Source organism: Ursus americanus, chromosome 9, assembly GCF_024610735.1.
Source record: "Ursus americanus isolate L20-20 chromosome 9, mUrsAme1.1.p, whole genome shotgun sequence".
NCBI classification, from domain to species: Eukaryota; Metazoa; Chordata; class Mammalia; order Carnivora; family Ursidae; genus Ursus; species Ursus americanus.
This window is the reverse complement of record NC_142135.1, coordinates 10,995,904-11,023,390: the sequence shown is the minus strand read 5'-3', so window position 1 is coordinate 11,023,390 and position 27,487 is coordinate 10,995,904. Positions and strand designations below refer to the sequence as shown.

General features: G+C 45.6%; 1 protein-coding gene across 5 annotated transcripts in view; it reads right to left on the bottom strand.

Annotated features, from left to right (window-relative positions):
* The window catches only part of ASAP1 (ArfGAP with SH3 domain, ankyrin repeat and PH domain 1), a 341,646-nt gene that overhangs the window by 258,529 nt on the left and 55,630 nt on the right, over positions 1–27,487 (bottom strand). For 4 of the 5 annotated variants that reach the window (XM_045812249.2, XM_087864619.1, XM_087864618.1 and 1 more), the window contains exon 3: positions 7,631–7,757. In XM_045812249.2, the coding sequence (XP_045668205.1) occupies positions 7,631–7,757 (127 nt within the window). Of the gene's footprint in view, positions 1–7,630; positions 8,195–27,487 lie in introns of those variants that run through there. The other variant, XM_087864617.1, reaches the window with a different exon arrangement.

Below are 27,487 nucleotides of genomic sequence, written 5' to 3'. Positions count from 1 at the left end.
AAAATGGGGGGAGGGAGGAAACAGAAAAGAATCGGCAAGGCCAAAGGAAGCACAGACGGCGAGGCTGTGCCAGTAGAGCCCATCAGGCTGGTCTGGGTCAGCGGAGGCAGCAGTGGTCAGTGGTTCCCTGACTTCAGAGTATCACCCACCAACAGCTGAGTACAGAGTAAAACTGAGCTGTCGGTCTCCTTCAGATGAAGCTGGCTTTGACCATGGTGCAAGTGTTAGTGTTGCCCTAGTCCTCCCTCCAGTCCCATCTGCACTTCTACCATCCGGTTCCTCCAAGGCACACAGCTGGCTCTGTCATCTGACCTCTTTATCACCCACTGTCCTGAAATGAGTCGACCAAGTCTTGTCCTCTCAACTACACATTCAAGGTTTAATCCAATAATAATGAACAGCAGCAGCATGAAGATAAGAAGAATAATTATTTCTAGAGCACTTATCATGGCAGGCACTATCCTAAGAGGGAGGTACGATCCCCACGAGGGAACTGAGACATAGCAAGGTTCAGTAACTTGCCTGACACAGACTCCAATATAATAGGGCTGCAATTAACCTAGGTAAGGGAACCCAAGTGTTGCCACTGGTTCACAGTGGAGAGAACTCTGCCCATCTCCCTATGAAGGAATGCCTCTCACCTCCTTCCTCCCCGCCCCATAAAAGGAAGGCTGACTAATCTGACTGGTCAGACCTTGACATTCATCAGGCCACATTTTACCAGTAATGAAGTCATGTGATGACTGCCTCACATGTACTATCTCCTTTAACACTCAAATCAATGCCATTTTTTTAAACAAATGAGCAAACTGAGGCTCAGATGCAAAGTGGTCTCTAGCCCATCACTTACTCATGTTTAACTACTACATGTGGGAATGGCTGAGGCCAATGTCTGACTCTAGCCCCCAAATGACTAGGTTACATAAATGGAAACCACCTCTCTTGAGGCTCCCTTGACTCACAGACATAAAGGCAAAAGTCTGGGTAGTGTTTGGACATCCAGGACCACAACGCTTCTGATGAAAGCCTCTTAACTTAGCATCAGGGAAGGCTGCTGTGGCCTCACAGCATATGTTGTGAGACCAAAATTTACACTAGCAGACTGGCTAGCAAGACCAGGTTCCTAAATTCAGGTTTACTCTCCACTCCTCTGACCTGGAAGCAAGTTTTAGAGAGAAACCCACCACCATGTACAAACAGCCTCTATAGCCCTTTTAGAGAGCACAGTACAAAGAGCCTGGGCTCGAAGCTGAGAGACCTGAATTCAAATCTTTGCCCCATTTCCTTCCCATCTTAGGCTTCAGTCTCCAAAACAGGACGAAAACTAGGTCTATGTGGGTCCTCATCCCTCCTGAGCTTTCTCCCACGGGGATACAAAACTCGAAGGTTCTTCTAGCAAACCAATCACAGGACTGAGATCATATCTGGCTTCCCAACTGTAGGAATCTCTAACAGGCAATCCAAGCGTCTGATCAGCAGAAGATCATCAGTGCTACACCACTGAGCTGATATATTTCAACCAAAACCAAAATGAGTTGGCATGAGAGGTATGCTGAACCACCTTATTAAGGCGTCTATTAATTTTTCCGAAATACTGCAAGTGATGATTAGACTCCCATCACCACTTTCATGGGCCCCTCAGAGATCAGGCTCCTAGGCTGGGAAGCACCAGACTAGACTTTCTCCAAGCTCCATTAGACTCTGATGTCTAGTGATTCCCAGCACCCAGCACAAAGGCAGGACTACGGACGACCAGGAAGCCAGAGGCAGACAGCCAGAGTCCTGCAGCAACCCCAACCAAGAGCAGTGGTTCTTTGGCCAGGACGGTGGGCAGCTTGCAGGCAAAGACAGGCTGGTCAACAGTCCCAGACTAAGTATGCCAGGGGAGAGCTGGAAGCCACTGGGCCTTTTCCACTTCTGCTGAGCCCAGGGAGGACTGTTGGCAGCACGGTCTCTAACTACAAACAGTAGAGATTTCGAGAGCAATCCAACAAGAGGTCTTTGAAGAACACGGAAAAGGAGCGGTCTTTGTCTTTCCCTTTTTCTTCTCTACCCCAAACTCTTTATCTCTGGCACTAGAAATCAAGTAGGGATAAGAAAAATCAGTAGATATCATTTTTATGGGCCCTTAAAGACAAAAAACAAAACAAAAAACTAGCAGACAGGAAGCACAACAGACAGTGAAATACAGAAGAAACAAAAGGATTTTAGATCCAGAGATTTTGTGTTACCTTGGTCGAGTAATTTCCCTCTCTGAGACTTAATTTATGCACATTAGAAGAATGATAAGGAAGCTACTACAAAGCTGTTTTATTAGATAGTACACACCGAAAATGTTTTTTGAACCCTAAAGATGTATATAAAAGACAAACAGCATTAGCTTGGAATACCTGGCTAACAGTTTGAGCCCTGTTCTAGAAAAAGCATGAGTTCTGGTACATAAAGGAAGTTTCCTTCTCTCATTGCTTCTGCAGGCAAATAAATTTATTCTTCATTCACTGATCTTTGCTGCTTATGTCCAGAGAAAACTCACCCTCAGTACCACTGAAATGGATCAAAGGTGGGACCACAGCGCCCAAACTCTGTGTAAGATAGCAGCATCAAGGGAAGACGTATTCATGTTTTGTTGTTTTATCTTCAAGAGGTTAGGGACAAAGAAAGCATATTATTTTGACCCCAAACAATGCATAAGACTAACCCTGATTTTATCTAAACTCTGCCTGAAATTTACTTTTACTTAAGACCATAACCAACTTAAGCAGCTGCTACATAAACTAGCACTTGATGCTTAGTTCACTGGCTCTCAAAACTGAAGAGAAGTAATGCAACTGCATTCTAGAACACTTGGAGATGATGAATGAGCTCAGACTTCAACAGAGCCCCCATGTGTGAGATTCCACAGATAACACTGGAGAACCTAAAAGCATTTATCAAAGACTAATGACTTCTTGTCATCAGCATAGAAGATGACGTCCAAATGAACGTGAGTAAAAATTAAAGCTTCCTTGGAGGGTGAAGAAACACATACAGAAGAAGTCTGACTAGCATACACAGGGATGTTATAGAAATGGGATTCATGCCCAAATCTACTACTTACTATGTGTGTGCCCTTGGGCAAAAGATTCAACTGTGAGAAGATGGGTCAAACATAATAATAGGGCACACGTAAGCATTAAGTAATAGTATGTATAGGGCCTGGACATAGTAGGAACACTAACAACTGGTAACTACAGTTACTGTGAAAGAGGCCTGGATGATGGATCTGCATTCCACACCTTCATCCGTTTCTTCATTCTTCAAATATTTCTATGGCCTCAGGAAGGACTAAGCACATCATGTGTATATGTTAAAACAAGTGAACTTCTAATGCAAGACCCACACTTGATTGTCAGTTCCTCTGAGAAAACTTTGAGACGGTGCACTTCTTAATGGCAGGGTTGATCATCTTAGTATCCCCAGGGCCTAACACACTGTTGGGCACTGGACAATTTGTATACTGACTGGATGGTAATTTGAGTGATTCACTTTGCATTACTGGGGTGAATGTCCTAATATCATTTCCCCCACCTGCGAACTGCCCCTTTCTTCCCTGTTAAAAATGACAGCCCTACTTACCTCCTTCTCAAACACCATTACTTCCTCCATAACACAATCTAGACAACAACTGCAATACCCTAGAGCAGGTGCTCCCCAAAAATGCTTTCGGTGAATGCTATTCCTAGATTATGCCCAAATAAGTTCCCACACCTAAATCTGAAAAACCATATCCCAAGTCTTTGAAAGCACAGGGGGAAAAAAAAAAAGAAATGTATTCAAGTATTACTATTAAGAACTCCTGGAATGTGAACACGAAGAAAAACTAAGCCACTTAGAAACTTAGGCACCTCTGTTTCATGAGATCAAAATTAGAAGGTACAATGAAAAGCGAAGCCTCTTATATTCTCACAAAGCCACTGAAATATGTCCTTGTAGACATTTAGAATATCTGTTTTATGTCTTAATTGTTTAAGGATTTCCTAATTCCACTGACTTACTAGCTATGTGACCTTGGGGACAAATCACTTCATCTCTCTAGGCCTCAATTTTCTTCTCTGTAAAATGGAGATAACAACTGTCCCTCCTCCATAAAGCTCACACAAGGCTTAAATGTGATCATGTGTGCCATGTGCCTCCAACAGGCCTGGCACTGAGCAGTCATTCAATAAATGGGCAGGATATGCCTCCTCCATCATCACAAAAGATAGAGGGCTGGCCCAATATTAAATAACCAAGCAAACGTTATTTATCACACCAACCCTCCCTTTCACCAAGCACTAAGTATTGACCAGTCTAAGCCTTTAAGTGGAAAGTCTCTCCTATTATCTCCCTGCACCATGATCCTGGAATGCCTGCTTCCCTTCCTTTCTCAGCAAAACTCTGTCTTCACCCAGTCTCCTAGTCACTTACTCATAATTTCCAAATGGTCACGAGTAAAATGGCACATGTCAGTGTGCTCTGCTGATTAAGCAAAACACTGCCTTTTTGCTTGGAAAACACTAAGACATCAGGATGAAACCCAGGCAGTTAATCTATTCCTGCCTCCCAAAGGCAGCCACTCACTGTGTGCCAGCCTAGCTGTAACTCCCATGGTTCTGTGGGACCCTCCGGCCCCAAAGGTGAACCCCAGAAGCAAACTCTGCCTCTTGATACTATACATTTCTGACCCACTTCCTACAGTGCTCCTCACAGAGAGATTTAAAATAAAAGCACCAACACACGCAAAGCAGTCTTTGCCAACGGGACATACCAAAAGAGGGAGTGTGGGTTAATTTAGGGTTCCAAGCTTGGAGAGCTACAATTTTTTAGTTGAGACTTCTATAGGTTGATTAGGAACCCAAAGGGCGGGGGGGGGGGGGAAAGCTTGTAAATAAACAGGAAGGCATTTAATAACTGGAACTAGAACACAAATTTTTAAAAAGAATTCCAAACTGCCCAAATGAATTCCTATTCCTGAGTTTCCACATCACTGAAAAAGTACCCAAAAACCCTATTCCTAAGAATAACCACAAAGTAACACAAACAGCATTTTTAAAGTTTCCAAGTATCTCACTTGTGAAGCATATGCCAACAAGATTTTGTGGTTTGCTCCAAAACTTCTTCTTACATTTTGAGGGTAACAACCTTAAGCCCCATATTTTTTTAAGAACTGAATTCTGATCCACTTAAGATATTTATAACAATGTGTCCCTTCCATATATGCAAACTTAGGGGAAAAAAATAAAAATGCGACTTGGTGGTTACGTATCAGTAAGAAACTAACAGGTATATTTCACATTTATGCAAAAGGCCATCATTCATGAGTCCAACTTCATGGCCTATGATTCAAGAGTTAAAAACGCAGATTAGGGCAATGACTCCTTGACCAGTACTATCCTGAAGTTCAGAGAAACAATTACAAAATTATTGTGTCATTCTGACTGAAACATTTACTGTAATTTTTTTGAGAGCGTATTATCAACATACTCTAAATGACACTTTTGAACTTCTAGCCTGATTCTGATTCCTCCTCAAATTCATAGGTGACCACATTTGTATAATGATTGGATCTATCTTTCAACCTAACCCTGCAGAATAGTATTCCTTACTAAAAAAAAAAATGTATCTGTTGCATTCAGGTTTAAATTTAGTTACTTCAAACTAAGATTAAGAGCAGCTGCACATAATTAACATTAACCCTATCCTCTCCTGTTGCTGCAAAATACGGGCATATACCCCTACAAACAGCATTATCAGCTACTTACCCTTATCACACCCCACACAAACAGAATACAGTAACACTATCTAAATGGGCCGAAAGGTAAAGTTAAAATAACTGACAGCTCTATTAGCAGGCACTGAAGAACTTATCTAGAAGGAAAATAACCACGCAGTCTAATCAATGTCACATCCTTCAGGAGACATACACAATTAGTACACAAAAAGGATGCAAAATGCTCCTATATCAGCATGTTCCAATTTATCACTATTAAGTGAAGGACAGACCCATCATGAGGTTGAACGCCTGGCAATTCCGAGTATTCCCAGACACTGAATGTCAGGCTAATGCAACAGAATGACAAGTCACAAAGACACCCCCTTCCCCCCAAAACTCCATTTACCTCTGGCTTTCAACAAACATACCTGGTATTTCTCCAAATGAATTTCAAAATTCAGTTCAATAACCCAACATTAACTTCATAGAGAACTCTAGAAGCATCCTCAACTGGCATAAAATGTTGACTAATTCACTGCACCAGATGGGCAAGATAGGATCCAGCACGAAAAGAAATTTCTCCCCTCCTAAAATTTAGGACCTTGGGCTTCGGAGTACCAATTCTGCATGTAACCTGGCCTGAAGAGTGAGTAGCAAAGCTTGTACCAAGAGCAGTTTCCCACAGAAGCCCAAGCTTCTCAATATTACAGAGAGCTGGCTGTGGTGAGCCGATATCAGAAAGAGCTCCCCAAACCTCAAATAAACCAACCACAGGATAATCCACCCCAGGAAAACGATCTGCCTTCCTAAGTTCCCCGAATGCTGTCTTTTTCAGTTGAAATAGGCTTGGCTTGTTCGGAGGGGAGTGGTGCTTTATGGCACTTACAGATGGTGCAGAGTTCCAAGGCAAATGTCCTATTTTTATTGAGGTTCAGAGGCTTTCGCAGCTCTCGGGCTTGTGGGTTCCTCCTTACCTACCCACCCTGCCCTATCACTAAATTCACTTAAATTGTAAAGGAAATCGCTCTGCCCTTGGCCCTGCCCAGGACACCCACAATGCTTCTCTGAAGGCTCTAGATAAGGGGAGCTGTTCTTCTGCAGTCTCAGGCCCCCCTTTTTCCCGTTCTGGCCAGCTCTTCCCGGCAGCCTCAGGTCTCCCTTCACAGCTTATGAGTGCCCTGCGGGCAAGTCCTGCTGGCGCAGCAGCCTGGGCAGAACCAAACCCTCCGGCGCAGGAAGCCGGGTGGGGACCTGTCTGCACACATCTCTCTTTCCACCCAGGGTTTAGGCACTGGGGACTGGATGGGGAAGAATCCTGGGGTAGAAGCAATCCCAGCCTAAGTTTGCTCTCATCCCTTTGGGGTTTTATTCGCCGGCCACTGCCTATGCAGCTAAGCCTGCCTGGCACAGCCTGGCTACGGAGAGAGGCATTCACTGACCATCTCCCAGTCCCTTGCTGGTGACCTTGGCCACGTTGCTTCGTCTCCCTCTGCTCTCTGGGGCCTGACACCACTTACTTCGCGGGTTATGACAGGCTCAGAAGGATGTGGAAAGAGCCTAGCAGACTCTTATTGCACCCACGAAGGGTCCAAGATAGGGAGAGGACTTCCCTCTTCTTTTTCCTAAGGGTGTCAGGAGCTCGCTCAATCCTCCAGCCCCCGGGGAGTTAATGCCCCGGCAAATGGGGCAAGGGGCTGCACATCTTAAGTCCCCTCTTCACCTGGGAGTGGGGGTGGGGATCCCAGAGGGGGTGTGGCTGCCCCAGCCCCCGACATCCCTTTCCTCCCCGCTCAGAAATGCAGACATTTCAACTGCGAGGCAACGGCTGCCAGCTGGGGCATTGAGGCGTCCCGGCGGACGGGTCGGGGTCCCCGGTGGGGCGCACCGGCCCCGACCTACCTCCTCCAGCAGCGTGACGGTGTTCCTGCAGTTGTGCAGCCGCGTGGTGAAGCTGGACGTGGTGGGCGAGTTGTAGTCCTCGGTGGTCTCGGTGATGAACTCGGAGACGGAGATCTGGTCCGGCATCCTGCCGGGGGGGCGAGACACAAGCGGGGGCGGGGAGTGAGTCACGGCGCAGGCTCCCGGGGCCGCGGGCCGCCCGGAGGCTCATGAACGCCCCGCGCAGCCTGCCACCCGGCGCCGGGCCTGGCGCGGCTCCTGTCCCCGGCGGCGGCGGGAGAAAGAGCGGGCGGAGCGGGGGGCGGCGGCGGCGGCGGCGGCGGCGGCGGCGGCAGCGGCAGCGCTCGGCGCGGGGCCCTTCAAACTCCGAGCCGCGCGCGAGGCAGAGGGCTCTCGGGGACCCGCCTCCCTGTGCTCATGCCTGCGGCGAGGGAGGGGGCGCGGCGCTACGCGGGGGCTCGGGTCGGCCGGCGCTGCCCCCTGAGACGCTCTGACAGGCGGCGGCGAGGACACCGACTGACTGAGCGCACACTCTCGCGGGCGGGCGGGCTGGCGGCGGGCAGGCGGCGCTCCCGCTACAGTCACGGGGACAAACAAGGAAGTGCTCTGCGCACGCGCCGCCGGCCGCCCCGCCCCGGCCCCCCGCGCCCCGCCCCCGGCCGCCCCCGCCCCGCCTCCGCCCGCGCCCCGCCCCCGCTCCCGCCCCCGCGCCGCCTCCCGGGCCGCGTTCCGACGCGGGCGCCCGGTTGGGGACCGCACGGCGTGCGGGGCTCCGGAAGCTTGCGACCCGGCGCCGCCCCCGGAGCGGTTACTTCAGCGAGCTTGTTACGCCTGCGTTCTGCGAGAAGAGGGACCAAAAAAAGTTATGCGCGTTCTTTTTTAGTCCCGAGTGGGTGCAGGAAGCGAGGCCGGGAGAGCCGCCTCCTACTGCGAGGGCCGCGGGCAGAGCTAAGGGGGCGCGGGCGCAGGGGCGGCCTCGGGGCCGGGAGTGAGGAGCGGCCTGGAGCCCGGTCGCGCGCTCGCCTGGCTCCCGCCCTCGGTCCCGATGCAGGGCGCTCACCATCCTTGGAAGGCGAGTTCTGTGCAGTTTGCTTAGGTTGCTAAAATGCTAAGACAAATGAAAGGATTTTAGCTTTTTTTTTTTTTTTTTAACAATTTTCTAATCTTGCATTTGCACTGTAAGTTTTTTTTAACCCGCAGGACACACGAGGGTCACGAGTGCAAAAGGCATTTCCGGAGGTGCAAGTGGTGTACAAAGCTCAGCAGATGCCAAATTTAAGCAGAGAAAGTACCAACAGATTGCTCACTCCTTGGTCCTGGCAGATGGCTATTTTAACTAGCTCACTCAGTCCAAAGAATCCATTTAATTTCTCACCGCTGATTGTGGATAAAATTGGTTTTAAAAAGAAAAGAAGAAAGCTAGGCCCTTGGGAAGCTTCCCAGGATCCCTGTAATTGAAGCCAATAGGAGCAGTCCTATAAACTCCTCTCCAAAAGCACCCCTTTAGGGCGTAAGGCTGGCCCTGTGGCCTCCCCCTAGGATTGAATTCCTGCCATCTGGTGTGGTTAACTGTCCATTCCCTTGTCCTTACCCACAAGGACAATGGAGTGCCCCAAGGCAGGGACCTTGTCTAGCATCGGCCTGGCATAGAGAAGTCGCCAAGAGCTGGTTAAATGAAAATGCATCACCTCGCTGTCAGCAAATATTTACAAAGGGTCTACTACATGCCCTGGAGATTCAGTCATGACAATGTCCTAGCTCTCAGGAGCTTCCCTTCTAGTAGGGAAATAGACAACCAACAAATCATGTGATATAACGTGGAGTACATATAAAGTAAGAAAGTGATGGAGGGGGACAGCCAGGTGGCTCAGTCAGTTGAGTGGCTGCCTTCAGCTCAGGTCATGATCCTAGAGTCCTGGGATGGAGTCCGGCATCCGGCTCTCTGCTCAGTGGGGAGCCTGCCTCTCCCTCTCCCTCTGCCCCTCTCACCTGCTCGTGCTCTATCAAATAATTAAAATCTTAAAAAAAAAAAAAAAAGAAGTGATGGAGGTGTCACAGTATAAGGAATGTTCAGAGAAGGCCTCTCTGACAGGTGACATCTTCAACAGAAAAGAGAAGAAGAGGCTGAGTCCCAGAGACATCCTCTTGGCTACGGGATCTTGGCCTTCAGTTGGCTCACATGAAGATGAACCGACCCCATGAGGGTGTTAAATAATAATGGAGGAGAAAGTACTTTGTGCACAGGAAAGCCATTATGAAATGAGTTTGAGGAGTTTTGTCTACCTGTGTTGACCCTTCGAAACCAGCACCGTGCCTCCAGCAAAGCGCTCATCAATGTCAGGAAGGCAAGGGTTTCAGCTAACTATAGGAAGAAGTTCATAAGGCAGCGTATGTGAATAAAGATTTTTCTCTGGCAAAGTAAAGGGCTGAGAAATGAACGTTGAGAGGCATTCTAAAAAATATGGAAGTAAATAAACAGGCACTCACTTTCTCCTCATTAGCACTTTAAAACTTTGTTTTGGGGGGGGCGCCTGGATGGCTCAATCGGTTAAGCACCCAACTCTTGGTTTCGGCTCAGGTCATGATCTCACAGGTTGTGAGATGGAGCCCTGCATCAGGCTCCACACTCAGTATGGAGTCTGCCTGAAGACGGTCTCCTCCTGCCCTGTCCCTGCTCCTCTCTCAAATAAATAAATCTAAAAAACACCAAGGTTAGTTTGGGACACACCAAGGTTGAGGTTCTGGGGAGTTAGCCACATGGCAACAGCAGGCAGTTGAAGACCAGCTCCTGGAGGTCACTTGCTCATGTGCAGTGGTTGACAGAAAATGAGCTTTTGGAGTATGAGCCACTCAGGAGAAAATCTTAACTCTTTTTCCACATACTCACTGAGTCATCCTGCATCAGGCAAGTTCTGGGACTTGGAGCAAATATGGCTCCTATTAGCTTGGGCTAATTAAGCTCTCTGACCTCAGTAACCCTGTGCTTTCCCATGGAGCAGTTGAGTATAACACCCAGCACTCAGACTTCCGTCCACTCCAAGAAGGACTTCCTCTAGGCTGGAAATCAGTTTTGACTTTGATTTTGTATTTATTCTGTTCTCTGTATTGCAAGTCATCTAACGCCTGTCACCTCCATTGGGTTGGTCGCTCCTTCCATCCTGTATGTATGACATATATAAACACTTGATAAATATGAGCTGTTATGAAAAGCCTAGAGTCAGTGAATAATTGCCTCCGTTCCCAGAGCCCTGGATTCCTGAGCTTTCTCTCCTAATAGCTGATGCTGTCACCTTGGGCCTTAGTGCCATCACTTGTAAAATAAAGGGGTGGGTGTGCCAAAATGACCACACAGATCCCTCCCAGCTGGAGCGGAGTCTCTCTACACCCCCAGCTCTACAAAGCAAGAAATGAAGTTTATTACGAGAAGCTAAGCTAGCTGCAATGGTAAACAACCAGGGATTTCTTTCGTGACGGAATTCACCGGAGAGCTCAAAATGCTGCCATCAATTGTTTCAGTTTCACTTGGAGATTATTTTCTACTGCTCCTCCTCCCCATCTCCTCTGGCCAGGAAAGGAATATGTGAACAATGAGATATTGTGCCCCGGTAAGTATATACCTCCTCAGACTGGTCTGCAATTAGAATTTCAAAGGTTCACACCTCTACCCACAATTTCTGGGGTTCCTGGGCCATAATCCTCTCTAAATGTGAAACCATGTCCCGGTGCAAGCCGTCTGCACCTCTCATCTTCTCAAATAGCCTGAAAACCATTCCTGGATATCTCAAAGTGAATAGAGTCTGATGTAGGCAACACTTAAAACGCTGGATTTCTTTGTGTGGAGCTGCTCGGAAATCGACATCATCCTTTGCAGAGCCAGGAAACACACACGTATACGTATACCTGTGTGCCCGCCGGCTTTGTATGAAGCACGTGTCACCTTTGTCGTTATCATCATCCCCATCAAGACAGTTGACTACCCTCAAGCTCCTCATGCAGTTTCCTACTCTGAGCGCTGCTGACTGGGGTAAGACAGTCCTTGCAGCATGCTTTAATAAGAAGAGGGGTGGCTTATTCTCATGGACGGCGATGGCACTATTGACCCTACCGTCATCAGGCAATTGGCTTCACTCCAGCCCCCCTACCTAACAACCAAGGGGGTGCATTTGCAAGATGGCCAATAATGTACCAGGGATGGAAGAGTGGGGTGGGGAGTTTGGGGTGCTCTCTGGGAGCAAGAACAACAGCGCCAGCCAGCCTCCCAACATGATGGGATGGAACGTACGGCATTCTTCAAAAGCTCCCAGTGCCTTCATGGGACAGGGACAATAGGGTTGGGAGAGAATACGCTTTATGTTATGTGAAACAGGGTTAGAATCTCTATTCTGTTGGTTATCAGCCTTGTCTTCTCATCTGCAAAGTTAGCCCAATAATAAAACTACACCACAGGTTGTTAGGGGAAATAAATTGAGGGGATGTGGATAAAGAGGTTGACGCATAGTGAATAATCAACCAATGTTAGTTCCCTTTGAACTTGCTTTTTATGTGAAGTATGACTATAAATATACCTCTTTTCATTCCAGGACTCAGATATATCTCTAAATTAGTCACCTGGAGGAGGAAAAAAGAGGGGGAAGGGGGAGGCCGCATAGCAATTCCCACAGTATGAGATCTCAGATTTGGGAATCCTCTTCAGAGACCTAAGGTATTCTTGATAAGCATCCTTTGTGAGGTCAAATCCATTAGTGATGGCTTTGGGCTTTAGAAGTAAATAACCAGTATCTAGAGTCCAATAGAATGAATACTAATCAGGATCAGAAATGAGTTAAGGCCATAAAATAAAAGCCTCATTTTCCTGAAACACAGTTCCTATAAAGAAGGACATTCAAAGCAAGGCAACTTCTAGAGGATAGAACAGGACATTTATTTTGCAGAGCATGAGTTATAAGCTGCATGAATTTCATTTGAGTTTACTTAGTTTTCAGGAATTTATTTATTTTGCAGGAGCATGAGTTATAAGCTGCATGAATTTCATTTGAGTTTACTTAGTTTTCAGGAATTTATTTATTTTGCAGGAGCGTGAATTCTAGCTAAGAAAGACTTGGGCTCACATCTCTGCCACATAGCAGCTATAAGACCTTGTTGAAGTAATTCACTTTTCCGGGTCTCAGTTTTCACATCTGAAAAATGGGAGCAATGATAGTAACTGTGTTAGTGCTCTGAGGATTCAATGAACTAGGTCACATAAAGTGCTTATCAAGATCTGAGATATCATAGTAGACAATACCTTTCAGATAATATGGGAATACTGAAAACCTTATCTGGAGATATAAATTCTGATAGTCCTTCCAAAAAAAAAGAGAAGAAAAAGAAAGAAAAGAAACAGAGACCTGCTATGTACCAGACACTTTGCTAAGTGAATAGAATTAGAATTTTGGACACACATATCCCTCTTTTTATTTAAGATTTATTTATTTATTTTAGAGAGAGGGAGAGCTGAGCGGAGGAGGGGCAAAGGGAGAGAGAGAATCTTAAGCAGACTCCCCACTGAGAGCAGAGGCCAGACGCTGGACAGACACGGGGCTCCATCCCAGACCCTGAGATCACAACCTGAACTGAAATCAAGAGTCAGATGTTTAATCGACTGAGCGACCCAGGCATCCCTCCACATATCGTTTTTTAAACTTCATGACAACTTTATAAAGTATAATTATCCCAGATTTACCCGAGAGAGACCTGTGGCTACTGAGGTACAGAATACCATTTCTGAGCTCCTATCCAGCCTCTAAATTCATTCATACAACAGTCCTGATGTGGAAGTATATAATGGAAACTGAGACACAAGGAAATCTCACTGCAAGTTAAGATCCCTGAGCCTGGAAGACTACACCCAAGGCTTTTGCCACAGCCTGCAAACTTGGTCTCTTGACTCTACCTCGCATAGTGCTACTCTGTTAAGATATTTCTCCCAGCCCAGGCAAACAGAGAAAGTATTCCTATTTCTTCATTTTACCTGATAACTTATGAATTCGTTATCTGTCATCTTAATGAAGTGCTGGAAGAGAGGAAAGCGCTGCAGGGTAAGGGTGGGGGGGGCAGGAGGAGGGAGGGATGCATTTGATTGCCTGTGTTTTACTGCTAGGCTCCTGTTGCCGAATTCTCCCTAAGCTAAATAAAGACTGCTTTTGTCATGTGCCTTGTATGAGTGCTTCCCAAGTACACTCATGTAATTTTATGTAATAAAAAAATAAATAAATAAAAAGCCTATTCTAGTCCCAAATGTACTTAATTTAAATACTCCAAGTAAACCGCTCAAGTGTTCCTCAGGAAGTAAAGAGGAGAATATGGTTTATTTGGAGACAAAAAAACTACTCTGTCTTCCACCTCCCTGTTCCCTGACTGTTCCTTCTGATGGAGAGAACGAAAGAGTCAGGTGGAGTGCTGGAACTTGAAGACTCACAGTATAAACATCCCCTGAATCAACTCAGGAGCAGATTTCTGTCTGTCCTGTGAAATCACATCAACTAACAATTGGTGGCTTCTTATATGCCCTGCACTATTCTGCGTCATTGCAGGCGTGACCTCACTGAATACCCGGAGCAATCCTATAGAGCAGGCACTCGTATTCTCCCCATTTTATACAAGGGGGAAACCTGAAGCCTAGAGGTCACCTTGCAAGTGGTGGAGCAAGACTGACCAGTCTGATTTCACAGTCCATGTAATTAGCCACCTTGCACCACAAGCTCATCCAAGACAGTGGCTCCGTAGCCCCAGGATAATTTTCTTTCACATAGAGTCTACGGGTTATCTTTTATCCTGGGGAACTCATTACAAACCCAACTCAAATGCAAGCTTGGCTGGTCTGGAAAGCACCCCCCTTGCCCATCCCTCCAGCTGAGACTAATCTTCCCGTGGATGTCTGCAAGATAGCTTTTCTCGCTCTGCATAAGCAATGGAGGATGCGGGCGTCGCTGGAAGGGATTCAGACTCAAGGCACACAGAGAAACAACTTTCCCAGTGACAAGCAGCTCTCTGGGTGGCAGGGCTCAGCTCAGAACTCAGATCTTCCTACTGATTTTCCTGCAGTACAAAATTCCCAGACTGTCAATCCCTGAGGGCACTGGGGGACCGAATCTATCCTTCTCTGTATCGCCTACATCCCCGAGGTTCCTGGAGGCCCAGACTTGGTATTTTCCAAGCACCATCTCCTGGAATTTCTTCAGGAGCCTCACACAGTACCATACTTTCTGCCAACAGATCTCAGCGACATGCACAAGCCGCCAAGGTCAAAGGGTAATCAGTGAAGAACTACTGTTCACAGCCAGTCTGAATGTGAACCCTGCAGGCTTCTCCCCACAGAAGACACTGCCTAGTTCAGGTCCCCTGGGGGCCCCCAATAAATGTGTTCTGGATTGAACTGGCTCCCTTTTATGAACTACATCATTTCTAACACGAGTAAAACAACCTCCAGTGAAGAAAAATTGTGCTGTTATATGGGATTCCTAAAAACTTGCAATCTACTGGAGTGAGCGATTTTAAATCTTAGTTTATTTCTGAAAAAGAAACATTAGCCTGAAAAATGAGAACTACAGAACATCCAGGTTTCCTTCCTTTCTTCCTTCCTTCCTTTCTCTCTCTTTCTTTCCTTCTTTCTTTCTTTTCTTTCTTTCTTTCTTTCTCTCTCTCTTTCTTTCTATGAATGTGTTTTGTTTTCTGTTTAGACTTCATCACACTCATGCCCATTTCTGTGCTGTCTCAAGACTGAGAACATGACTCTTTTATGACCCTTTTCTATGGCACCATTTTTCAACTGTTTGTATTTCTCCAACAAGACAGTGAGCTCCTTGAGAGCAGGGGATTTTCTATTCACTAGGACAATCCCAGAGCCCTAGATGCTTGAGAGATGCTCACTGAATAAGTGAAGAGAAGAATGAATGAATGAATGAATGAATGAACGAACGAACAAACGACAGGGGTGTGGGAGGAATCCAGGTTCTCAGAGTCGCTTTCATCATTGAACATCATCACAGATTATCAGAGCCAGTTCCTTGGAAGGTTTGTGGGAAACCAGGGCCAGATCCCAGGTCTCCTGGTTCCCAAGGGTCTCCTATTCCTCCACCTTTCCCAGTTACATTTCAAAGAAGGGATTAAAGACCGTCTCTTCAGAAAAATACCTGAAACCCCCCTGCAAGAAGAGACTCTGCTCGCCCTTGCATCACAGTATCAAGGAATGCTTATAGACATTTGCCTACTATTTAAAAACTGTAACTGTACAAAATCTAGCCCAAGGTCAGTAAACTGACACCCCTAATTTTGAGCAAGAAGATTGTGAGTACACTGCAGGACCCGAGTGGTAGTCCTCCTTCGGTTTTTATTCTCTTGTCCCTTTTCTTTTCTTTCCTTCTCTCCAAAGCCAGGTAAACCAGGGAGTGGGAGGGCAATCAATGTCAGCAGATGGGCCTTCTACCTCCTTCCATCCTATTCTCCCTTCCTTAAGAACCCCTTTGTAAGAGTTAAGAAGTCATACATGCATGATCTGGATTCAGATGACCCGCGTTCAAGTCCCCAGTCTGCCACTTGACAGGATGTGTTAGCCTTAGGCAAAGTATTTAACGTCAATTTCTTTACCTTTAAAAGGAGGATAATGAGAAGATCTTTCTCTCATAAGGTTGTTGGAAGGTATAACCGAGATAATCCTTGCAAGATGCTTAGCACAGTGCCTGGCGTATAGAAAATGATCAATAAATGTTAGCTACAAGTATCACCACTTGTATTCTAAACAGGTCCTATGCTAGACGCTTTGGGAGCCAAGAAGATACACAAGACAACCCCTGTCCTCATATGTAGGCATAGACACAAGTTCTCAGCACAACTGATGAAATGTTCAAGGAATTCAAACAGAAATAAATATGGATTTCAAATATGTGACCTATGAATATAAAGTCCAAAAAAAAAAAAAAAAAAGGTCGTTTCATGTATGGCTAGCTCTCTGATTTGCCCAAAGCCCGGTTAGACCTATTTTTATGAGCACTTTTCAAAGCTGCTGATCATCTGAAACACCACTCAAGAAGAAAACTTTGATAAATGACAGCTATTTATGACTTTGGCATTGAGAAGGAACATGGAATGCCAGGGAGGCTGGCTCCTTTTCCAGAGCCAAATCATTTCACCTCCTTTGGCCTCCTTTTCCTTATAGTTAAAACCAGGAGCCTGGGGCAGAAACTCTTGGATCCTAGGAGAATAGCATCCTATAATTTGATGAATTCCTTTTTGACATCAGTGTTACAACCCACCCCAAACACCACAAGGCTGCCAGCTCTGCCTTCAGATCCACCTGCAAGCCAAGAACAGTCTAGAAGGTCATCAGTTCTGGGTTGGGAGTCCCCTGTTAGAGGCGCCCTATATTATATGAATCTATCACAGTAGCCAGTTGTTGCTTTTCAAAAGTATGATTTCACCTGCAAGGTATTTAAACCCACATAACAATGAGCTGTATTATAACAGAATTTTTTCCTAATTATGTCAAATGCAGGGCATCGCTCTATTTGAAAAAGGAAAATTGCCCACCCACTGTAGAGCTTTCTTCCTAGCATATGCTCTTTGGTTAGCATCTTTCTCAAATGTGAACATTCCACCTCACACTAGGGGTTCTAATTAAAAAACAAAAAAACAACCCTCTACAACTGCAAGCAAACCTTCTGACAGACACATCTAGCTTCTCTTCTTTACTTTTTATTTTACTTTTTGTTTTTGAAAAATTAGTCTTGTTACTCTGGCGTTAGAGATTTAAAGGTTATTATACAAACTACTTTATAAAATTGCTCTAAGTGGATGGCAGAGAACATACTGTTGATTGGATCTGGAGAAGATTATTTTCAATATCTTTCATTTTTATTTTATGAGCAAACTGATTTTTTCCTAGTGTTTGCCTTTGGGAATTAACTTTCATTTGCCCCCAACTAATTTCAGCATCCTGAATTTAGCAGTTCAGACAGACCTTGTAGGACATATATTTTCTGCCTGCCCTACATATCCCCTTCTTTTAGGAACTACCTTCTCCCTGACTCCACGTGATTCTCCAGAGATTGTCAATCATATGTCTCTGAGTGCACAACCAGAGGGCTGGGCCCCGGCTGTCTATTCAGAGTATCCCAGACTCCTGAAAGCAGGACCGATTGGTATTCCCATTAATAGGCAATGAACTCCAGCAAGGCCAATCAGGGAGCTTTACGGAGGACTGGTACGGGTGCTGGGGGGTAAAGAGCGATATGCTCTAGCTAAAAGGACTTAGTAAGCCTTCAGCTACTGGTGACTATCTTTGCCACACATGACAGAGCGTGCTTAAGAATGATGCTAACCAAAAGACAGCAAGAGCTGGAGCGAGGGAAGGACAGAGGGACAGAGAGAGTCCTGGTGACATCATCTGAATCACTGGCTCTGCCTAATCTATACCATGCCTGATGCCAGTCCAGCCCTTGAAGTTCCCAGGCATATAAGCAACTATACTTCTTTTTTAGCAGAATCTGGTCTGAGATGGATTTCTACCACTAAAACTAGAAGAGCCCTGACTAATCTCTTCCTGGGTTCCAGGACCATTTCAGAGTTAGGAGATGTGTTATCTTGGACAAGCAATTCACTGTCTCAGAGCTTCAGCTTCCTCTCTGTAAAATGGGGATAACAATATCCACTCCAAAGGATTGTTATAAAGAGTAAATCAGAGGGGTGCCTGGATGGCTCAGCCAGTTAAGCAGTTGACTCTGGATTTTGGCTCAGGTCATGATCCTGAGGTCCTGGGATCGAGCCCCGCGTCAAGCCCCATGTCGGGCTCTGCACTCAGTGTGGAGTCTACTTGAGGATTCTCTCTCTCCCTCTCCCTCAACCCCTTCCCCCACTCTCTAAAATAAATAAATAAACAAATCTTTTAAAAAAAGGGTAAACTAGATAATACACATAACAGAATGGGAGAAAATATTTACAAATCATATAATCTGATAAGGGTATAGTATCCAAAATATGATATCCCTTACAATTCAACAATAAAAAGATAAATAACTAATTTTTAAAATAGGCATTTGAATAGACATTTCTCCAAAGAAGATATAAGCACATGAAGAAATGTTCCATATTATTAATCATTTATGGAAATGCAAAGCAAAACCACAATAAGATACCGCCCACACCCACTAGTATGGCCACAATGAAAAAGATGTAAAGTAAAAGTGTGGGAGAGGATGTGGAGGAACTGGAACCTCACACATTGCTGGTGGGAATGTAAAATGATGCAGCAGCTTCGGAAAACAATCCAGTAGTTCCTCAAAAGGTTAAACATAGGGTTACCATATGACCCAGCAATTCAGCTCTTGGGTATTTTACCCAGGCAAAAAGAAAATACACATCCATGCAAAGACTTGTACATGAATGCTCAGAGCAGCAAGATTCGTAGCAGTCAAATAGTGGAAATAATCCAAATGTCCCTGAGTGGGTAGACGAATATGGTATATCCATATAATAGAGTATTATTCAGTCACCAAAAAGGAATAAAGTCGTGCTATGAGCTACAACAGAGATGAAACTTGAAAACACACGATGCTAGTGAAAGACACAAAAGCCACAAGTGATAGGATTCTGTTTATATGAAATGTCCAGAATAAGCAGATCTACAGACACAGAAAGCAGACAGAAAGCTGGCGGCTGACAGGGGCTGGTGCAAGGGAGGAAGGAGGAGTGGCTGCCAATTGATACAGGGTTGCTTTCAGGGAGTGATGAAAATGTTTTGGAATTCATGGTGATTGTTACACATATGTGAACACAACTGAATCATACACCTTAAAAGGGTAAGTTGGACATTACGTGAATTATATCTCAACTTAATAAACCGTCACTATGCGGGTGCAGGTGGAAGGTACATCTTCCTCTCCCTTTATAATAACACCTATATTGTGTGGTGGCGGATGGTGGCTGCACTTGTGAGCATAAAGCATCGTGTGCACAGAAGGTGGGTCACTGTGCTGTACGCCTAAAACTAATGCAGCACTGTGGGTCAACGATATTCAGATTTTTTTTTAATTTAAAAAAAATAATAACAATTATAATGGCTATCATTCAGAATCTCCTATGTACAAGGCACTTTACATACTTGATTTTGTTTAAACCTGAAAGCAACTCTACAGCGTAGCAGTTACTCTCCTCCTGTTCAACGAAGTGGTCCCACAACTAGTGAGTGCAGGAGCTAAGATTCAAATACAAGTCCATCTGATTTCAAAGTACAAGCACCTTCCACTATACTACACTCTTTGTACAAACAGTAATTGGAATGGCTTGCATGTGGCAGGGACCACTGGTTATGTGTTTCTCCTCTATCTGGTCTCCCTTCCTTCAGTCACAGAGCCCCATTTGATTTGGGGCAGTAATGTGTTCAGCCAAAAGACTCGACTTCCAGCCTCAACTGCAGCTGGTGTGGCTGTGTGCCTAAGTCTAGCCAGTGAGATGTAAGCTGGAGTGCTATGTAGGATTTTTGAGAAGGTACCTTAAAAAGAGCTAATTCGGCTAGAGGAGGAATCCTGTTGCCCTTCCCCTCTTCCTTCATCCTGCTGCCTGTAGTGAGGATGTGATGGCTGACACTCCAGCAACCATTTTGGAACATGAGGTAATATGAAGAAAGGTACAACCAGAGATGAAAAACAGCTTGGATCTCTGACAACCATGAGGCACCATCTGGCTTTGGACTAGGTCTAGACCTCATAGTCCAAGAGAGAGAAGGAAAAAACCCTAATTGGTAATGTTATTTGGATTTTTGTTTATATGCAGTTGGAAATCTAATTTTAACCTAAACAATGAGCCTATGAACATGCTGAACCAACTAAGAATGTATAAAAATAGCTCATCTCAGAAATGGTCAAATTAGAAGTATTCTACCAGAGTCATTTTCCCCACCTTGTCCTCTTTTAGATTCTATATTCAGAGGCATAGAGATTCTATTGAATTATTCTGAAGACAGTCACTATGGCCTACTTTATGGAGTTATAGAATCATTAAAAAGACTGGTCTCAATTTACAGAGTACAGGCATTACATATTATAAGACCTTAAATTTCATCTCAGGAATTGCTTCAGAAATACAGCCACAGAGGAGCCAACAGGCTCCCACAGAGTGGATTTCTGAAGAAGCAAATTTATTTACACAACCTTTGCACAATTTGGTTAAGAGAGGAGACAGGACAGATTCCAAATAGGAAATAAGATGATAAAGCTCAAAGACTTCTTTGCTTTAAAATCAATGTTCTGCCCAATCTTTCCAGAGTAAGCATTTAAAATTCCAGAATTATTTTCCCTGCCAGAAAGACAAACGGTGGTGGCCTTTCACAGTTGAAATAGGATCACAGTTTTGTTGTTTGTTTATTTGTTTCCATAAGACAGATTTGATATTTACTAGTCGATGTATTATTTATAACCCAACAGCGGGTAGGTATCACATTGTTGGGTCAAGAATGGGTTTTCTTTGGTTCTCCTTCTTTCTCATTAGGGTCCTTAAACATTCCAGCTACAATGACGTAAGTGAGGAGATACATTTGGAGGAAGGAAACATTTTTCCACACTGTTTTTTTTCTGCAGCTTAATATATCTGATTTTGTATACACTATGGATAGAGCTGTAACCCAAATATTCCTTATGAGGGTAAAAAAAAAATCTACTTTTATTTTGTTATTTTGTGTTATAGGTGGTGTATCTGCATATATTTGGAAGTAAGAGAGAAGAGAGAGAATTCAGATAAAACTTATTAGCTCTTTATCCAGACCTGGATGGAATTTTTACCCTATTTTTTCCTTTTCTAAGAAGAAAAGGTGTATGCATGTGGATGGACGGACACACACACACACACACACACACACACACTATTTGATTTCTTCTAGAACACAGGAATCGGGGAAGAAACCACACAGATCCCCAGGGAGCCAAATTCATTTTTACGAAGTCCAGGCACCAAAACTCAAGCATTCTGATCACAGGAGTGCCCCCTCGTTTTCTCCTACTATATACCCAATTCTAACAAGTTTGGTGACCTGGTTTTTAGGCCTTCTGCAAACTGAGCAGAGCAATTATGCTGGGAATAGTGAGAAGGGGCAACAAAGCAGGGGAAAAAATAACGAAACTGTGGAAATTAGCTAACACCCCCACTAAAAAGAAATTCCACATCATGTGCCCGCTAATGAGGGCAAACCATTCTGCTCAACTGATGATAGCCTCAATAAAAAGTGATATTCCAGGGGCTCCTGGGTGGTACAGCAGTTAAGCGTCTGCCTTCGGCTCAGGGCATGATCCCGGTGTTGTGGGATCGAGCCCCACATCAGGCTCCTCCGCTATGAGCCTGCTTCTTCCTCTCCCACTCCCCCGCTTGTGTTCCCTCTCTCTCTCTGGCTGTCTCTATCTCTGTCAAATAAATAAATAAAATCTTTAAAAAAAAAATGTGATATTCCAAATGACGAACCTTTGTCATCAAGAGGAGTTTCGAGACAGGATGCTATATTCTAGGCACCATGCCAGATGCAGGCCTTTTAGAAGGGCTTTCAATTGGACCAGCAAAAATAACACAATATAAAAAATATTTGGTGTTCAAAGGCTTTACAGAAAATGCAAATTTGTCCAGGAAAGCAGCAGTGGCTAAGCTGAGCACAGATTAGGAGTGAAAAGACCTGGAATCAAATCCGGACACTATCATTTACAAGCTGTATGGTACTGGGGAAAAGACTCAACTTTCCTCACCTCTATGATGGGGCTAATGGCAGCACCTTCAGAGATCGTTGGGAATATTGAATAAGCTAATATATGTGAGACTACAACACTTGTGTCCCATAAATGTCCCTTCAGTCCAAAGAGCTAACATCTTACTTTGTGTGTGAACCTTTGCTGTTTTCTATGGAACTATTATTATTTGCTCTGATGATGTCATTAAAATCAAAGAATAAAATAAGCCGGCAATTTCATTCCTAGGTATATATCAACAGAAATGCATACATAGTTCATCAAAAGACACATATAATGATGTTCATAGAAGTATGGCACATCTAGGGCACCTGACTGGCTTAGTCGGAAGAGCAGGCAACTCTCGATCTCGGGGTCGTGAGTCTCTACACCATGTTGGGTGTAGAGATTAATGAAAACTAAAAAAATCTTTAAGAAAAAAAGAAGTATGGCATATATCATAATACATGTATAGGAGCTCAGGAAGAAATGTGCAGTTTCAAAGTAACAACTCCCTAGATCCTATGGTAAATACATAGCTCTACTTCCATTCCCAGTCTCCATAGTCCAGCCTACCTATGGTCCTGAACTGTATGCATTTTATGCATATGTCTTTCCATTGGTTCATGTATTTTATAATATAATTTGCCCTATTCTCTAAGGAATATGGTGGAATATAAACACATACATAAACACATACTCACATGCGTGCTCGTGCACACACACTGATCTGGCTCAGCCTGTCTTTCACATTCTCTGATTCTAAAAGGGGCCACGTCTCTGATCAGGTGGCCAATGGTACCTCTGTCCCTTGGGCTTGCAGATCTTTGCCAAGGTGGATTCCAACACACGCATATTCAGAACAGGACTAACATCAACCAACTTGAGTAGCGAGAAGCCGAACAGTTCAAGTAGGAAGGCAATGCACGTGCATATGTTTACATTTATAATGTAGCAGGCAAGGGACCTGGCGCTTTCAAATATTTCTCGTTTCATCCTCAACAAAATCCTGTAAAGAGAGCATAACTGTACGGAGGTTTCGAAACCTACCCACCACCAGGGAGCTCCTAGGCGTTTGCCTCTGCACTTGAATCCGGTTCTGACTCCAGGATCACTTCTCTTTCAACCACACCATGGTTGGAAACCATCAGTCAGAAGAGACACAGATGCACCATGCATCCAGGATGGATTTGGTCTGAGCAGTAGTTTGCGTCCTTGTTTTTATACCCCAGATCGTCCTCGTACCACCAAAGAGACTGTGAAGTTTGGGAATCATGGTTCCATGTAACGCAGTCTACTGTTCAGAATGCAAAAGGTACTGAGTTCAGGTCAAGCTTCTGGTCCACTGTAGCTACGTTATTTTAGCATGATAGCTTTTTAACAACCCTATATATCTGTTGACTTTAATAAATGGCAGGTTTTACCCAACTCAATGGCTAGGCCTAATCATTGCCTGGTTCTTGCTGGGGAAGCATAGCAGATGTTGAAGTTGAGCTGACCTGAGTTTGAGTCCTCATCTGTGCAATGGTGTCTGGCTTCCATGGGAGGTACCCAACCCCTGCTGGAAATCAGCAGAAGCCAAAGGCATCTTGGCTTCTTTTCATAAAAAGAGGATCACAGAGCCACAGTGATTTACTCCTTAACTGTTCACAGAGCCCCCATCTGCAAGGCATCTGGGACTACCTTCGAGGCAAAATATAAAAGAGGCCTCTAACTACAAAGAATCATCTGAGGCTTCCCTCAAGGGTCTGTCCCCAAGCAGAGTCAGCTTTGGGATCTTCGCCTCCCTGAACCCAAGGCTGGCTGCCTTACCTCCCCTGCTTGCATTTTTACTGCTTTGTTTCCTAATGGCTCCATTTTGCTGGTCTCAGCTACAGATCCACCCTCGTAGGCACCTGGGGATCAACAGGTACAAAGGACCTAGGCCAATGTTAAGGATGTTTTATGGTTATTGACTCATGGTTAGCCTCAGGGTTCTAAATCCTTGGATGCTATCTATGGTCCTCAGGCCATAATGCACCCTCCCTGGTTAGCATGCTGGAGGACACTGTAGGATGGACCATGGCCGGGGCACTGGAGAAGCTGGGAAGAGAGGCCCCAGTGGGCTCTGGTTATGGCTGGGGGTAGGAGAGGGTGAGCAGAGGAGGAGGAAGACAAGTAATGCAAGCAAGAAAGACAGAAAGAAATGAGGTTTCCTCCCTCTGGTTTTACTGGAGAGCATTTCGCAGAAACAGAAAGAGTGGGCTAGTAGTTCTACCAGCAAAAAATAGAGGGAAAAGGACGGGAAGACGCATTACTGCCAACCCACCATTACTCAGAGCTTTATCTCCATTCTACCTCCTCGAATCTTACCCAACCCTGTGATGTCAGATGATCCCCATTTTACAAATGAGGAAACTGAGACACAGAGAAGTTAAACACCTGGCCCCCCGTCCTAACAAGCAGGACTGTAGGACTTCAAAACCAGCACTGGTTTTCCACATTGGGTGTCTACTGCAGACATGTCTGAGAAACAAATGGGAAGACAGAAATTTCTTCTTGATTCGACATCCTTGGAGAGAGGGGCTCATGTACCCCCTCCTCTTTCCTCTTCAGAAACACAAACACATTCACACTACACACAAATTGAAAAAAAAAATTATAATCAATTTGGATTTATAGTTTCCCTGTGGGGTCCTTGCACCCAGCACTGTGGGCTACCGGGCACCTCCTATAGTAACTCGTCACCTCTTTTCCTCTCCTCTCTGGCTGGGTGCTCTTCTTCAGATGATTCAATCTGGAAGCATGGACAGGGCCTTCTGACCATGAGGCATGGAAACATGGCCACCAGGCTGGGCCGAATGCCCTGCCTCGGGTGACTGTGCCTCCCATGGGTCCACACAGCTGGTCTCAGTGGACCCAGCACAGGGCCTGCTCTTGCTGCCCTCACCTCAGGAGTCCAGGCAAAGAAAGGCAGGCCAGGCCCAAGGATCTCAGTGAGTGTGGCTGTGTGCAGCCTGTGTGAGGTCAGCACAGCATTCACTGGCTTCTTATATTTAAAAAAACAGTCTCGTTTTCCACTTTCATATCCAAGTTCAAATGGGGCAAAGGGGTATGAAGAGTTTCCTGAAAGCCACTGAAAAGAATCAGATGTCAAGGAGATGAGAGGACTTTGCCATTCTCTTCCCTCCCACCAACCTCAGAGAGAACACAGACAGGCATGCACATGTACGCACTCAGAAATAATGCGGATGGGGTGCCTGGGGAGCTCAGTGGGTGAAGCGGCCGACTCCTGATTTCAGCTCAGGGTCGTGAGATGGAGCCTGGCATCAGGCTCTGGGCTCAGTGTGGAGTCGGCTTGAGAGTCTCTCTCCCTCTGCCCCTCCCCGCCACACGCGTGCATGATCTCTCTCTCTACAATAAGTAAATCTTGGGGCGCCCGGGTGGCACAGCGGTTAAGCGTCTGCCTTCGGCTCAGGGCGTGATCCCGGCGCTATGGGATCGAGCCCCACATCAGGCTCCTCTGCTAGGAGCCTGCTTCTTCCTCTCCCACTCCCCCTGCTTGTGTTCCCTCTCTCGCTGGCTGTCTCTATCTCTGTCAAATAAATAAATAAAATCTTTAAAAATAAAATAAAATAAAATAAGTAAATCTTAAAAAAAAAAGAAGAAAAAGTAACACAGACAGACACACTTGCTCTCAGAAGCAGTATGGACAGATAGACACACACATACACACTCAGAAACAACATGGACAGAAAGACATACACATATAGACACTCAGAAATAACACGGACACACACACACCTACAACACTCAGAATCCTGAGTCCACACATATTCGAGAAGCAGACATCTTTGACTAAAGATCAGTCACCCATTATTTACACGTGCCAAGCACCTCGCCTGCTGGCTTCTGTGCAAGGTGTCATGAACATACAGAGGACTGAGGCTAAGCCAGCCCTCGAGGAGACTATAGTCACTCAGAGACTGTGCCGGAGGTCCACCAGCCCACTTGCTACTCTTGTCTGTCCTCCTCTGGCCTCCAAGGGCCTGATCTGCTCTGAACGCATCCCAGGGCTCCTTGGCCCTCTGGCCTCCAGTTGGGTTCAGCCAATGGGATGTCTGGAAGGCAATGGGAGGAAGAACACGCAGGGAGGCAAGTGTTCCTCGCCCTCCCCAGCTCCCACCCTCTCAGATGCTGGCTGAGGGTCCTCTGCGCACAGCCTCTGGCTCCCACTTCCTAGAGGCAGCCCCTCCCTCACCCTTGAGAGGAGCCTGGAGTACCCCACCACCCCTTGCGGTTTCCCTACCCCCCGCCCACACTTTTCAAATGAGTCCTTTATTAAACTCTGCTCAAATTATCCTATTTTGAGTGTGCCATCTGCTTCCTGCTGGGACCCGGACTGATCCAGGCAGGGAGAGTAAACAGACAATTGCAGTGTAATGCAGAACAATAAAAGACAATATTGTTTCCCAGTGAAGCACAAAGCCCTGGGGTCTGATTGCTTGGACTGTGTGTCCTGGCCCCACTACTTACTATCTCTGTTACCGTTTTTAATCTTCACTTTCACTTCTGTACAATGGGGTTAATATGAGGGCCTACTTCATAGGGCAGCCGTGAGGATTAAATGAGATGATACAAGTAGGGTGCTTGGCACTGCATCTGGCACTTCATCAATGCTGATGGGTACCAAGCAGGGATTCTTAGAATTAACCATGCAGTCCTTTCAACTTAGTGAAGTGCCCAGTATGTATCTGTTGAATGGCTGACGTGCTAGGAGAGATAGGTACAGGGATATGGAAAAGCGACAGGGCAATGGTAAAGAGAAAATCAGGAAGGACTGCCTGGAGGAGGTGGTGTTGAGCTGCCTCTTGGAGGAGATAGCTAGGTGAATGGCTGACAAAGGGTGATCCGGTACAGGGAACAGCAGGTACAAGTGTGTGAAGACCTGATGAGCAGAGCAGATGCGGGGTGGTGCAAATAGCTCAGTAGCTATGGGAGCGAAGGATGCCTGCAGGCCGTATCAGAGTTGAGGCCAGCAGGGTAGGCAGGGTGACCAGGGAAAGCCTTGGATGCCAGGCTAAGAAGCTGGTCTTTGCCCTAAAAGCCAGGGAGAGCTTCGAAGCTGGTGGGTTGGGTGGTG